General features: G+C 42.9%; 1 protein-coding gene across 4 annotated transcripts in view; it reads left to right on the top strand.

Moving 5' to 3' along the window:
* The window catches only part of ARHGAP26 (Rho GTPase activating protein 26), a 408,339-nt gene that overhangs the window by 109,172 nt on the left and 283,246 nt on the right, over positions 1-15,921 (top strand). For all 4 annotated transcript variants that reach the window (XM_036423211.2, XM_036423210.2, XM_036423209.2 and 1 more), the window contains exons 5-6: positions 4,606-4,707; positions 10,829-10,939. In XM_036423211.2, coding sequence (XP_036279104.1) covers positions 4,606-4,707; positions 10,829-10,939 — 213 coding nt within the window. The remainder of the gene's footprint in view (positions 1-4,605; positions 4,708-10,828; positions 10,940-15,921) is intronic.

The raw sequence follows: 15,921 nt of genomic DNA, 5'->3' as shown, positions 1-15,921 counted from the left end.
TGACCTGTTTTATGGATGTGACTCAGTTGTCAAATGGTCTTGAGAGGTGCCTGTAGGTGGGAAATAGCTGAAATGTAAGAAGTGGGGTCTTCTCCCCTTTTCCCCAACCTCAAAGTGCATCTGCTTCTTAAAACTGAATATATCAAGGCCTGAGATGATGCTCAGTTCGGTCATTCTTTGAAGGAAGAACCACGGCAAATATTTTTCTCCCAATTCCACAACACTTTTCTACCAACTTTACAGTTTACATTTATGAAGAAATTGGAGGTTATGGTTTTGTATCAGAGATTAAGGAATGTCTGACTTAAAGGGGATGTCTGTTTCATTAGGATTTTGTCCAAGACGTTGAGCAAACCCAGTGTTCCTGGGGAGTATTCCTCCCATGTCCTCGCTGACGCAGGCCCAGTGAGCAACTTCTCTATAGTGTCTTTGGGGCCTGTGCCTCCCACTCCTGAAAACACGTGGCAGCGGCTCCGGAGGCTCTGAAGAGCTTTGCTGCGGAGGCAGAGCGGACCTGTGCACTGAGTCATCTTTCCAATAGTCACTTCTCGCTCTGAGCACAGACGCCTCTCACTCTGGCCTCTCCCCCCTCGGCGCTGGCTTGAAGGTTATCAGTTAGCACGGGGGAGGAGCGGAAGCCTGTGTGGAGCTCCCCTTGGGTTAATAGCATTGCTCCGAATGACAGGATCAGGTACTTTTCCAGGTTGGGTGGTGAGGGCGGGGGCTTTAATGGTGAGAAATACGAGAATTAAAGATTTTAAGAAAAAATGGCTGCTCACCAAAACACGTTTCTGCGCATACACATTCTATTCTCTCATTCCTGATGAAGAATAATGTGATGATGTTGAGGATGATTGCTCATCGCTCCTCCTGTGTCATTTCTTTCTTTCAGTATGCCTGTTCCTCTCAACCCCTCCATGCATTTCAGAGACAGCGAAGAAACAACAAACCCTGTACCAGGCGATCTAGGGAGCAGGTTTAAGAACAGTTAAGATCTAGCGAAGGCTGTTTAGTGGCTAAGTTCAAGTTTCTGAACTCTGCCTGTGTGATGTTAAAACTACCCCTCCTCCTCTTGTCCCCTTTGGTGCTGCTTCTGTTGCTGTAACAAGCTGTTGCTACTTGCAAGACATTGCAGTTAGAGTGTGGGGTGCGAAGGCTGCTAGGGAGGTGGGCTCCTGGGCTTTCTTGTGCCAGTGTGGCTTCTCAGGTAGTGTGGCTTGCAGCTCGGTGTGACCATGGCCCTACGACATTTAGAGATCTGAGTTTGAGGGAGCTTATTTTCCCTGCAGCCCTAGCTTGCTCGCCAGTGAAAGTAGCATAGACATTGGTGAGCAGTGGTTAGGTGTGGACACTCGAGCTAGGTTGCTTGAGCCCAACTCTCATCCTGCCATTTGTATGTAAACTTGAGGAGGTTACTGCTCCATGCCCATGTCTTGAGCTATTACAATAGTACTTACCTCACAGAGTTATTACAAGGGAGAAAAGTGGGAACTCATATAAAGTGCTTAGAACAGGGTCTGTCACATATTGATGTTAGTTATTATATTTCATATACACAGTTGATTCATTAAAGAAATGAGAGAAAGCCTGCTCTGTGCCTGGCCCTGCGCTATACACTGGCGTCTGGTAGAGAAGAAGCACAGGCATGGTTCTGTGCTTGTGGTGTGCCTGGGGAGAAGGACACCAGGCACAGAGATATAAGTAAGCAGCCTCCAAGTGTGCTATGAAGGGTTACCATCCTGGGACATGGGAAGCAAGTAGCGTTCCCCATAAGAAGGAGGTAGGTTTAGATGCTGGACCTCCCATTGCCATCACCACCACTGCTACCACCTTCTTTGTCAGCATCACTGACATTTAGTACTCACTTTGCATGTGCCTGGTACCCTGCTAAGCATTGTACACGGTTTATCTCATTTAGTCCTAACAATCCGATGAGGAGGTGGGTGTCCTTATCCTTATTTTATTGGCCAGTCTTTGAGCTGAACAAGGAACTTGAGGAATTAGCTCATGTAGTCACCCTCAGTGTACAGATAATATCTAGAATACTACGTCCTGCGGAGGGGCAGTGGTTTGTGGCAGTGGTTTGTTTAGAGTCCGTTCATACAGAGCTGGGACTGTAGGATCCTATTCTGTCCTTCATCCCCTTAGCCACTGCCGTGGATGCCCTGGAAGGTGAACGCCGTCTTGTCCCTGAGTAACTGAGTAATACCACTCTCCCTTCTTAAGAGCATTACGTAAATCTTAGTGTTAATTTCCCCAGAGGTCTTCTTGTTGCGGCTTGGACAGCACCGCGTCTCTTTCTCTTTCGCTTTGGCTATCCTCTTGAACATGGAATGTGGAGGCTCAGGTTGCCAGAAAGTCACGGGATTCCAGTGACTCATGTTCCCAGCCTTTTCTCACCTCTGGTTACTGCACTATCTTGGCACAGGGTTCTCCTGTCTGGGAGATCTGGCAGGGCTGGTGGAGTGGCTAAGTGGGCATTAACCGGGACAGGGAGCTGCAGCTCAGAGTCACTGGTTTCTAAGGAGAAGAGTTGCTTGCGTCAGTGTCTTGCCTGTACCTCTCACATTTGAAGGAGTAATGTCTCCTCGGGCCTTTCTTCATTTGCTTCTGCATGTTTCAATTTTCTTTTAAGCACAATTCAGATTTGTAAAAATGGGTACGTGTCAGTTAAAATTGAATAGATGATCATTCTGCTCCCTTTTTGAGGCCTAGAGATTTTTTGTTCACCAGATAAATGGTGTCTGACATCACAGGAGCTTGTTGGGGCTTCTGGTGACAGCTTCTTGGTGGTTTTTGTGCCGATTACTGCTCTTCTGCTCTAGAAGCCTTCATTTGGCCCCTCACTGTATCAGCAGGTCTCAGCTTCTACCACCCTTCCGCACTGGGTCCCCTTCTGAGCACCCTACCTGCAGAATCTCTGTGACTGAACCCTGTTTAGTTCCTTCCCAGCACTGTGGCAGTCCATGATTATGCTGTTTACTTGTTCAGTGGCTGTGTTTCTTCTTCTGGAGCATCCTCACCATGAGGATAGAGACTGCTGCTGTCTTGTATTTCAATGCCTAAAAGAGCCCAACACAGAGTAGATTCCTGTTATATTGTTATTAAATGAATAGAGATGTCTCTGAGTTTTCTTATTTGGCTGTGAAAATTTTTCATCTGTTAGAGGCCTTAGAATTGCAGAAAAATCCTCTGTGGGCTCCATATACGTCAAAAATAGGAGTAATGCACTGAGTTAGTAAATTTGATCCTGGTTAGCAGGCCAGTGCCAGCCTTCTCCCACCCCCTTTCCCACCCATCCCCAGTGAGTGGGACATAGAAGGAAGAGACACCTGTGACAGTGTGTCTCAAATGTGGTTGAGACGTGGGCTTTGGAGGCAGCTTGTCCTGGGCTCAAATCCCAGCTCTGTCACTCTCTGCAGCTTGTTACAAGTTAATGTCCCTGGGTCTAAGTTTTTCTCGTCTCTAAATGGGAGATAAATATAGAACCTCACTGACTCAAGGATATAGTGGGATAGCAAAGATCATTGTGTATTATGGTATTTATATTATTTTTTATTTTAAAAGCAATTAATATAGACAATAAAAATATCCTGAATGGAGGGCCAAAAGCACACATTATCCCATTGCCTTAACTCAAGTATTATCCCATCTAGTGGTATCTTCCCATCTAATCTTTGTCTGTGTGTGTGTGTGTGTGTGTGTGTGTGTGTGTATGTGTGTATGTATGTATATATATATACATTCAATATAGGATGTACCAAAGTTATATCATGTTATTATTACTTTTCATTGTGTGGTGAGAAATTTTCCATATTACTGCCTTGTCTTCCCAGTTGTACATGTTGGATGTTCTTTCCCAGTTGTATATGTTGGATGTTCTATTCTTGAATTATAGCAAATCCTAACCTTGGGCAGCAATGTTACTGCCACTGTTGCGCGCGCGCGCTCTCTCTCTCTCTCTCTCTCTCTCTCTCTCTCTCTCTCTCTCTCTGTCTCTCTGTCTCTCTGTCTCTCTGTCTCTCTCTCCTGTGATTAATGATGCTGCAGTGGACACATTTGTGGAGATAATGCCTTCTTGGTTTTGACTTATTCCTTAGCGTACATACCTGATTGTGATATTATTGCATCAAGGGATATTTGGGTTTCTACAATAAGTACTTTTTGAACACTATTAAAGCTGGATCTCTGTCAGTCTAGACTTGTCCCATTTAAGCTGTAAGTAGATCTTCTACTTTGAGATTATCTTCATAGGTAACTTCCCTCATTCATTTGGCTTTGAACTTCCTTGTGAGTTAGAAACTAGAAATTTCTGTTTCACAATTGAAGTTCTTAGACTGTGGAGTCCTGGCCTTGTCTCTATGAAATTCTGGTGTTTACCTTGTTTCTGGCACTGTGGCATTGCCTCAATGATAGACACTCAAAGCTGTCAGGCTGTTGATGGGCGGTTGCTTGAGTTAATGGGTACTATTTGAAGAGGAGGAGCAGGGTTGTCTGCTGTTGTTTTGTGTCTGAGGGAATAATGAAGCCATGAAGATGAGCAGAAAGATTGACCCAGCTTGCTTTTGTTCATGCAACATTTTAATCTTTTTCTCTTTCTACCAGGAAGCCAAAAAGAAGTATGACAAGGAGACAGAGAAGTATTGTGGAATCTTAGAAAAACACTTGAATTTGTCTTCCAAAAAGAAAGAATCTCAGCTTCAGGAGGTAAGAAATTTTACTAGAATTCTGAATAAACTGTTTAATTTTACATGGTGCTGTGGATATGTACTGGTTACTCTTTGTCAGAAAGTCCTAGGTTTGGAAGAGACCTCAGAAACCGATGCCTGGTTGGCCTTTATATCATCCTACCCACACACTCCCTTGGTGGCTGTCCAGCCTGTCAGGGCCAGAGGAACATGCTGCTGGTCAAGATTACCCTCTTCCTTGTTGGGGAGCTCTACTCACTAGAATGTGCTTCTGCTTAAACTGAAGTCTCTTTCTTGTTTCCCCCTTGACCTTGATTCTATACTCTATTACATCACCTTTGACTTTCTGCCTTATATTAGTGATTTGAAATGTTAGCATCTGAATTGCTTTGGTCATCCTTCTATAATATTAATATTAATTTAAAAAAATCTATTTCAATGAGTACTTTTCTTTCTTTCTTTCTTTCTTTCTTTCTTTCTTTCTTTCTTTCTTTTATATTTTCTTTCTTTCTAACCCTTCTTTATTACTACTTGTTTGGTTTGTGGTTTGGTAACCTTGTTTGAAAAAAGTCAGTTCTCTGACCTGCCCCTAGACTTTTTGGATTTGCATGGGGTCTTTTAAAAAAATAGTTGACTTGGAAAGAAAAGCCAGTTTGCAGCCCTGGCACAGTGACCATGTTTATTTTGTTCATAGAGGTTTACGTGGCAGGGGAGTTTGCATTTCTGGGAGATAGTCATAGTGAAACTCCAAATCTGGCTAAATGAATGTCATTTTATTTAACTCTTAACAATTTGCTGACCCTTCTCAAGTAACCTAAAGAGTACCTATGATTTTTAAGCTAGCCCTCTTTCTTAAATTTCCTTTTTTTTTGTGGAGTGCCAGTACTTTTTTGAAGTGAAAGTTCATATGAAGATGGTAGGGTCAAAAGTTGAAAGATGAAGACAACTCAGGAGACACTGGAGTTTGATCCATTCCCAATCAGGATTTGTTAGACATCCTTGGTTAGGAATGTGTGGTTTGCAGGACTCCTTGCTTGGGTATTTAAACCAATTGTTTGAATGACAATGAGAACTCAGCACCATCTCCAGCCACTGGTGTTTATAGTAGACTTTGAAGACCAGTTCTGGCCAACCAACCAATAGCAACTGAGTAATTGTTGCAAACTGTAAAAGCAAATGAATGAGGAGGTGATTCTTTTTTTTTTAATATGCATTTTTTTTTTTTTTTTTTTTTTTTTTTTTTTACGGAGAGGAAGGGAGAGGGATAGAGAGATAGAAACATCGATGAGAGAGAAACATTGATCAGCTGCCTCCTGTACAAAATCAGCTGCCTCTTGCACACCCCATACTGGGAATGTGCCCACAACCAACGTACATGCCCTTGACCAGAATCGAACCTGGGACCTTTCAGTCTGCAGGCCGACACTCTATCCACTGAGCCAAACAGGTTAGGGTGAGGAGGTAATTCTTAAATAGCACATCTATTTGATGGAGAAAGCTAAAGAAATGCTTATTTTCATTGCATGTTATATAAATGCTATTCACAACTCCATGTGGGGATATGGGCACTTATACCCTAAGACAGTGGTCAGCAAACTCATTCATTAGTCAACAGAGCCAAATATCAACAATACAAAGACTGAAAAAAATTTTTGAGAGCCAAATTTTTTAAACTTAAACTTCTTCTAACATCACTTCTTTAAAATAGACTTGCCCAGGCCGTGGTATTTTGTGGAAGAGCCACACTCAAAGGGCTAAAGAGCTGCATGTGGCTCATGAGCCATAGTTTGCTGGCCACGGCCCTAGATAAGTGATTATACAGGATAAATATATAGTTCCACTTAGGTTCTGTCCTGGAATAAGTACTCATCTCTCTGAGCTGTAGTCCCTTTGTAAAATACTCATAAAATACCTATCTTGCCTACTTCATGCATGAGAAGACAAATTATAGCTGCTACACAAATACAGAGAATTATCCCTATGACTGACCTGTATTTCACCCCCCTTTTCCAAATAGAATGCTAATTTCTTTTTAAATGTTTTTAAAAAATTGATTTTAGAGAAGGAAGAAAAAGCGAGGTTGGGGGTAGAGATACACTGATCAATTGCCTCCTTTATGCTCCCTGACTAGGGATTGAAATCTGCAACCTATTGTAGGTATGTGCCCTGACCTGGAATTGAACCTTCAATCTTCTGGTGTGTAGGATGACCATCCAACCAACTGAGTCACACTGGTCAGGCTGGATGGTGCTCCACTTGACTGCCCTCATCTATTAGAGCTGCTATAACAGAATACCATGGCCTGGATGGCTTTTAAGCAACATAAATTTGTTTCTCTCCATTCGGGAGGTTGGGAAGTCCAAGATTATGGTTCTGGCAGATTTGGTGTCTGGGAGGCCTGCTTCCTGGTTTACAGAAAGCTGTTTTCCTGCTATGGCCTTACATGGTACGAAGGGGTAAGGGAGTTCTCCAGGTCTCTCTTTAAAAAAAAAAAAATTATTGATTTTTTTTACAGAGAGGAAGGGAGAGGGATAGAGACTTAGAAACATCAATGAGAGAGAAACACGGACCAGTTGCCTCCTGCACACCCCCCACTGGGGATGTGCCCTTGACCGGTATCGAACTTGGGACCCTTCAGTCCGTAGGCCGACGCTCTATCCACTGAACCTAACCGATTTCAGCTCCAGGTCTCTTTTTTAAGGGCAGTAATCTCATTCATGAGGACTTCACTGCATGACGTAGTCACCCTAAAGCTCCACCTCCAGATGCCATCACATTGGGATTAGGTTTCACATATGAATTGATGGGGAAGGGCACCAGCACTCAGTCTGTAGCATAGGCTTTGCCAGTATATATCTTCATGGATATTTTTTCATTATGCTCTTTGTTACTGTTTGTGTTCTTGTCTGTTACCCTTTTATACCTCCTGAGTAAACTGAGGGCAAGGGGTGAGCTAAAGATCTTTCTTGTGAGCCCTGACCAAGGCAAATGTTGAATGCATATTCATGTATCAGGTACTGTGTTGAGCATTTTACATGGACTCTTTTCAACTCCTCATAGCCACTCTATGTGGTACAGATTTATTCCCATTATTTTACATGTAACAAAATGGAGGCAGTGAGTTGTGTACTAGTCTGCCCGTAGTTGGTCAGCGAGGATTTGAACTCTGGCTCCTGACTGTGAAGCCCTTTACCTTAACCCAGTAAGCTCTTCTGCATCTCTCTCTCTCTCTGTGTGTGTGTCTTAGGAGAGAGGGATGGTGCTCTATTGCCTACCTGCCATGGTCATTAACATGTGTCAAGCATCTAGAACTGGCCAGATGAAGGGACCTTGCTGGTCATCTGGTTGAGCCTCCTGAACTTACCTTTGAAGGAACTGAGCTTCTTGTAGAAGTCAAGTGGTTTGCTCAAGGTCTTCCAGCTATTTAGTGATACTAAATGTTTATTTAAAAAATCAATTTTTAGGATCATTATTAAACACCTAATACACATTTGATTATCCAGAACTGTTCCCTGATTACAAGGCTCTGAAACCGATACTTATAAATGCTAGCCCATCCCTAGCCCTGGTAGGTGAAATTATAGGGCAGCAATGTGGAATGACACTGCTGCCATCTAGTGGATGACTTTTTAAAAAAATCAGTGTATTCTTTAGTGGTTCAGAAGCTACTTCAAAGACAATATTTGTTCAATAGATATTCATTGCACACTTCTGTGAAAGTCTGTTCAGGCATTGGGTATATTGTGGCGTTGAAATTTGCGACCTGCCTTCATGGAACTTACCTTCTAGGAGAATGTCTCTTTTCCAGGAAGCACAGAATGGTTTGGTGGGTCTCAGACAAACTGGTAGATTTAGTTTCTCAAGCAGCAGGGAAGACTTGAGTGGCTTGCTGGGTGGGTTGGAATTCTGGCTTATGATTCCATTGCAGGGGGAGCTAAGGATGTGGTGAATTCTTTGGCTCAGATGAGTGGGGGCATTGGCAGGAAACAAATACCATTCCATTTAGGATTTTTCTTCCTTTTCCTTTGGAATCACATTCAGTTACCTGTCTGTTCTGAGAGTGGGTTCCTGAGGGCCACATAGAGATCAATTCAGTCATTCCTCAGGTGTCTGCTAAATGCTTTACTATGGGTCAGGCACCCTCAGAGGACTGGGACAGAAAAGTAGAAAAATAAGACAAGGTCTTTGCTCTTATGACTTTATATTCCAGTAATCAGTAGTACACAAGGAAAGAGGAATAAATAATAGTGTTACATAGTAATAAGGAAATAAAGTGGGAGAGAAGATGGAGGCTCCCTGAGGAACCCATTTAAAATAATGTCCTCAACAAAGGCTGCTCTGAATAGGTAACACTTGAATGGAGACCAGAAGGATGAGAAGGAGTGAGCTAAGGGAAAAGTTGGGGTAGTGGTCCATAATTGTGGAACCTGAATGACTGGGTCATAAAATAGAGTAGAGTAGACTGGGACAGAATGAAAAATATGGAAGTATTTTGTATTTAATTATAAATGTACTAGAGGCCCTACGCATGAAATTTGTACAAGAGTAGGCCTTCCTTCCCCTGGCTGCCGGCACTGGCTTCTCTCTGGCACCCGGGACCTGGGCTTCCCTCTGGCTGCCAGTAGGCACCTGGAACCCGGGCTTCTCTTGTAGCCTGGGTTTGTCTGGAAGGTCATCTGGAAGGATGTCTGGTCTAATTAGCATATTATGCTTTTATTATTATAGGTATTTATTAGCTATAATGCCAAAGGTATTTCTTATTGTGACTGTAGTTTAAAAAAAAAAGGATATTTATCTAGGGGAAGAGCTTTTCAGGCAGAAGGGACACCAAGTGCAAAAGTTTTGAGACAAGACTGAGATTTGGAGTGCTGGAGAACAGCGAGGAGCCCAGAGTGGCTGGAGCACAGAGAAGGTGGGTTGGGGTGGGAGGAGGTGAAGTGGGACGGTTGGGCAGGTCACACTGGGTCTTGCAGACCATGGTGAAGGCTAGAGAAAGGCATTGAAGGGGCTGTGAAAACATCTGATTAGATTTTAGGGAAGGTATTCTGGATTGGAAGGGGAGGGAAGGATTGAGAATGAAAGCAGGGAGAACAGTTAGGAGAGGAATGTAACTGCCTGAGATCATGTGGCTGGTTTAGGGTAGGAGTAGGGATAGAAAGAAACCCATCTATTCTGATGTCCCTGCTGATAATACCATAACAGAACTCCTTCCTAGTTTTCAAATTGTTTGCATCCTTTAGCTTAGGGGTGTTGAACTCAATCAGAGAAGGGGCCAAAATCTAAAATCCAGCCTAAATCGCGGGCCGAATGGTTTACTGAACAGTCATAAACTGTCATTGTGATGGAAACGCAGCGGAGTGCAGTGATGACAGTGCGGTGCGGGCCACATTGCAAGGCCTGGCGGGACGGATTTGGCCCGCGGGCCTTGTGTTTGACACATGTGCCATTTTATCTTTGAAATGGCTCTGCTCAGAGCAAGGGCAGATATTTTCATTTCCACCGTCCCGGTGTGGGGAAAAGACCCGGAGAGCCACGGACTTGAGCTGGTCTCACCAGCTAGACAAGGATAGAGCTGCAGCTTCAACCCAGGCGTTTGTTCTGCCGGCTCTCAGAGCCTGATGCTGGGCGCTGCTGTTTTTCTCAGAGGACTTTTCTTCTGGCTCCTTCATCCTGCCTGACTGCGGGAGGCACTTTGCCGATTGTCAGAATGATCCTTTTCACAGTTGCAGTCTCAGTTGGCCGAGAGGACAGCAGGGAAGTCAGTGTAGGGAGGCAGTACTGTCTAGTGGTTCAAAGACAATCAAGAGCCTTGGAGGCACATCAACCAGGACAGAAGTCCCAGCTCTGCCCTGTACTTCATTTTCCTCTTGTAAATTAGAGGTAAAGATAACATCTTCTTTTTAGGAATTTCATGAGTATTAAATAACTGTAATTAATGAGGTTTGAATAAGGTAACATATGTATAGGTATGGGCACAGCGCCTGGCACAAAGTTAAGTGCTCAGCTAACCATTACCATTATTCTTATTTCTGTTTGATTTGTTTTTAAAGGCTATCCTCAGAGATTTTTCTGGCCTGCTTGTTGAATGTTCTCCTTAGGAGGTAACTTGATTTTTCTCTGAAATTCCACCCTATTTATAGGCAGACAGTCAAGTGGACCTGGTCCGGCAGCATTTCTATGAAGTATCCCTGGAGTATGTCTTCAAGGTTCAGGAAGTCCAAGAGAGGAAGATGTTTGAGTTCGTGGAGCCTGTAAGTAGATGCTTACATCCCCATCCCTTATTCCAACTACTTTGGTGGCAAACGATCTAAGCTATTGATGAAGAAGTTGCCCAAGCCCCGATGCTGGGCCTTCTGGTAAAGAACAGAGCTTTCTCAGTCTGGCCTCCCTGGGTTTTTCCTGTGGTCATTCCCATACAACCCCAGGTACGGTGGTAGTGCATTCTTCTAGTTGCCCTGGGTGGTCCTGACTGGTTTGCCAGTGGAATTAGTGACAATAAGGGAGGAGTGGAGTTTTCATCTTGCCAATCAATAGTGATTACATTTTCCTCCTCCCTCCCCCCTTCCTGTTTCCCTCAAATAATCCAAAGGTAGTAGTAACCCAGGAAATGGGAGAATGTACAGACCTTTCTCTTTTCCCTCCTGAGTTCAAAGCACCTCTTCATCCCACTGATACATTAAATGATGCTTTATAGTGTGATTTCGCACTCTGTTTGTTATAACCAGAGTCACTGGGTGCACTGTGATGGGATTTACACTTGGGCAGTGTCTCCGTGGCCATGAAAGGTTGTAGTGTGGGAACAAGTCTGGCTCTGGTTTAGGCCACTCCATCATGGTTGTAGTTACATGCATGAAGCTGCCCCACCCCACTCTGGCACTGTTCAGAAGGCTTCATAGAAACACCAGAAGATCATAAGGGTCTCAACTCAAAACTCTTTCAGATCTTGCATTTTTCATTCAAAATGCAACTTCTCATTTAGACCCAAGCCTGGGATCTCTATCCACATAAGATTCTTATTGACCTAGAGTTAAGAAAGAGTAATTCTCTTAAGCAAATAAGAATAAAACGGTAAGAAATGGAAAGAAAATGACTATTTTTTTTTAAAAGTAAAGAGTGTTTTGCACCCCGTGTCTAATTTATAAACTTTTGGGATGCTTTTTAGGCATGTAGACTTGCTGATAGTTTTTTCAAGGCTCCAGATGGCTTTGGAATTTGATGCTGACATCTTTTACTATACTGGAATTTCACTCGTGGTCTCCATGTCTGGCAAAGTTTTAAAAATCCTTAATTACTTCAATCTTCTTATCTGAATATTGGAAACTTTAGAGCCAGCTTCCTATCTACTGTGTTTCCCCGAAAATAAGACATTTTCTGAAAATAAGACCTAGTGCAACTTTGGGAGAAAGAATTAATATAAGACTGTCTTATTTTCGGGGAAACAGGGTAGCAGTGGTCTCTGCCACAAGTGGGGTGTGCCATGTAGGAGAAGCCATCTGTCAGAGAAAGCGAGCTTGTTGGTTTCCCTGCTTAGGGCACAGAGGTGTGAAAGCCAGGCTTTCAACTGGTGGTTTCCCCGAAGATGGTTTCCTGTGGTTGTTTCCTGTGGTCGGCAGGAATGAAAATGCTGTCTCAGAATTTTCCTTTGGCATTTTTCTTTGCTTTTACTAGAATTTCTAGTGGGGGGGGGGGGGGGGGAAGTATGTTATGTATACTATGCTGATTAATATTACTTTATAATTGCCTAATTTGGAGAAGTTGCATTTTAATTGGCCCATCCTACATTTTTGAGCTTAGTGTTTATGTCCACTTTTGTCTCCCAATAGGTATTCCTAGTGAATCAGATATTGTATCTTTTAGCCACTGTTGTTTGATAAATAACCACAGAAACCTCATATAAGAATAGGCATTTATTTTTATATCTCTGTAGAGTTCATCCAATCTAGGCTAGGCTTAGCTGGGTGAATCTGCTGATTTAGGTGGGCTTTCCTCCTCTTTCTCCTTCTTCTCCTTCTCTTCTTCCTTTTCCTGTTTGTCTCTCCCTCCCCCAAGAAATCTATAAGGTTTTATCCTCCTATGTACTGGCATTCTGCTGTAGTATGTCAGTTCTTGAGTTTTTTGAGAGGCAGTATAGCATCATTGTTAAGCGCTCTAGAGCCAGACTACCTAGATTTAAATTTCAACTCAGCCATTTTCTAGCTGTGTCTTCTTCTGGGAAGTTATTTATTCCTCTGAGCCTCAGTTCTCTTATCTGCAAAATGGGTAAATGATACCACCTTAATCATATAAAGATGTTATGAGGATTAACTGAGGTTGTCCATGTAAGATGCTTAGAACAACCGAAACTGGTTTGGCTCAGTGGATAGAGTGTCGGTCTGTGGACTGAAAGGTTCCAGGTTCAATTCCGGTCAAAGGCATGTACATTGGTTGCAGGCACATTCCCGGTGGGGGTATGTGTAGGAGGCAGCTGGTTGATGTTTCTCTCTCATCGATGTTTCTAGCTCTCTATCCCTCTCTCTTCCTCTCTGTAAAAGATCAATAAAATATGTTTTTAAAAAAGATTAGAACAGAGCTAACCTAATTAGCACACAATTTTATGTATTTATTGTATAATTGTTAATTAGCATATCATTATTTATTTATTTTTATTTTAAAAAATAAATTTTAATTTCAAAAAGGAAGGAAAAGGGAGAGAGAGATGGGAATATCAATGATGAGAATCATTGATTAGCTGTCTCCTACATGCCCCCTACTGAGGATTGAGCCTGCCAACCGGATATATGCCCTTGACTGGAATTGAAACCAGAACCCTTTAGTCCCCAGGCTGATGCTCTACCACTGAGCCAAATTAGCTAGGGCATTATTAGTTCATTGTTTTTTAGTAAATCTAAAAGCATTTACTTATTGATTACCATACAAAATGCTGAAGACCCAGCAGCTGTATGTGAAGAGCTCTCAGCCTCACTGGGGAAACAAGATGCATACAGAAGAGGGATTGCCAAGGCAGCAGGCAGTTTAGTGCCAGGTTGGACAGGATGGATGGTAGAGAAGTGCCAGAACAGTTGAAAGAGTAGAAAACCATTGTGATTTGCAGATGTTCCTTAAGTCGTAAAGGTGAGGCACCTGGAAACCTAATGAAAAAATAATAATTTTGGTCTCATGTTAGATTGAAGAGACTTGCCCACATTAAATTAAATGAGAGGCTAGGCATAGGATGCAGACATTGACCTTCACTTTTCTACAGGAGTTCCCGTTTGTGAGTACACCAGCTTCCAGACAGGCCAGTGGTTTCAGGAGCTGCGGAGAAGAGGGGGAAAAGACTCATGGAAGGAAAATGCCGCTGGCAAGATTAGTGGTCCTCAGAGTTTTAGAAATACAAATTCTCAGGCTCCACCCAAGCCCCAAATTGGCAGGTGGGGCCCAATAATCTGTATTTCAGTAAGAACTTTAGGTGATTCTGCTGCATATTAAAGTTTGAGCCACTGGCCTACATTGTACAAAAAAACACGAAATAACAATTGATACTGGCTGAAACTGGGTGTCCTGTGCCGGTATCACATACATTACCTACATTTGAATCCAGTCCTTATAATATCTGGGAGGGTAGGTGCTATTTTTATATCTGTCTTCAGATGAAGGAATGGAAGCACATTTATTTACTTTTTCAAGGTCACAGTTAGTAAATGGGTTGGTATTTATAGTTTGATTGGTTGCAATAAAAGGATTCTTCTAACCACTCAAGGAGCTCCCGTGCCCATTGACTATGCTCATTTGTTTCTTAGATAGTAACTTCACATACCAGGATGTTATTGACCTTCGGAAAACAGAAACATAATTTTAGTGTTCCAAGGAAGAAAAATCAGACTTTTGGGGTCTGATCTATACATACATCTTTTTGTGTGTGTGCATCCTGGACGCCTTCAGTTTCTTGTTGAGGTACTAAATGTTCTGGACATTTGGATCACAGATTATGATGTACTGACCTTATGAAGGTGAAGCCCTGTTCCATCTGTTCCCCAAGTTTTCATAATTGAAGGTTACCCAGTGCCACAGAGAACTCATTCTCACATGTCAGACGCTGCCTCCTCTTGATTTCCATCTCCTGAGTGTTCTCGTGCTGTGTCTTCTATCGTTTCTCACTGCTCCTGCCCCTTGGCAGGTCTTTGTTCTTTTTCTTTGGTCTGAGGCATCCTGTCTGTTCCCCCTTCTCCAGTCTGGCCTGGACGCTGTTAGCACAGTGCATCTTCTAACACATCAGTGTGATTATCTCTCTTTCTGAACAGCTCCTGCTGGCACTCGTGTGCTAATCTAAGCCCATTTCATAGATGATCTCAGTGTGTACACAGCCCAGTGTAGGTAGCATTATTGTTCTCCTGTAAAAGATGAGCTAAAGACAGTTATATGACCTACCCAGCCCAGCTTTTCATCATACTTCTGTCTGTCCTTTGTTGTATGAATGAATGCTTTTTGGCAGCTATAGTAGTTTGCTGGGTTTCCTGTAGACAGGTACTATAACCAGGTATCTTAGAGCAACAGAAATGCAATGCCTCATAGTATAAAAGGAAAGAAGTCTAAGGTCAAGGTGTTGATAGGGCATGTTCCCTCTGAAACCTGCAGGGAAATGATCCTTGCTTTCCTCTTCCCAGTTTCTGGTGGTTTGTTTGCAGTATTCGTCATTCCTCAAATTGAAGATTCATCTGTCCTATCCCTCATCTTCCCTGTGAGTTTCTGTGTCCAATTTCTCTGTGTCCCTTTTGTAAGGATACCAGTCCTTTTAGATTAAGGCCCAATGGCTTCATTTTAACTTGATTACCTCTGTAAGGACCCCGTTTCTAAATGAAATCACATTTTGAGGTGTGGCACTTAGGACTTAAACATATCTTTTGGTGGAGGGGCAGGATTATAGGGGGTGGGGACACAATTTAACCCATCACAGTAGCTCTATTCTATGAATGGAAACAACCTAAAGTTATCAGATAGTCCAGCATGATGCAGCCCACTAAAATAAAGGAGTTACATTTTTGCTTACTTAAAAATAAATAAATTAGATCAATGTTGTCAGCTAGGAATGTTTTGTTTTTTTTAAACAGGTATTTCCTGAGGAACACAACAATGGAGGTGCAGGCAAAGGGAGGTGGGGAAGGTCTTGGTTGTGCTGTGACTATTCAGGGAGGGGCCTGGGTGGCCGTACTGGCTTCTTTTGTCTGACAAGCAGGTGAGGCTGCAGCAAGCTCTT

Source organism: Pipistrellus kuhlii, unplaced genomic scaffold, assembly GCF_014108245.1.
Source record: "Pipistrellus kuhlii isolate mPipKuh1 unplaced genomic scaffold, mPipKuh1.p scaffold_m20_p_8, whole genome shotgun sequence".
In the NCBI taxonomy this organism is placed as follows: domain Eukaryota; kingdom Metazoa; phylum Chordata; class Mammalia; order Chiroptera; family Vespertilionidae; genus Pipistrellus; species Pipistrellus kuhlii.
This window is presented reverse-complemented; position numbering and strand designations above follow the sequence as displayed.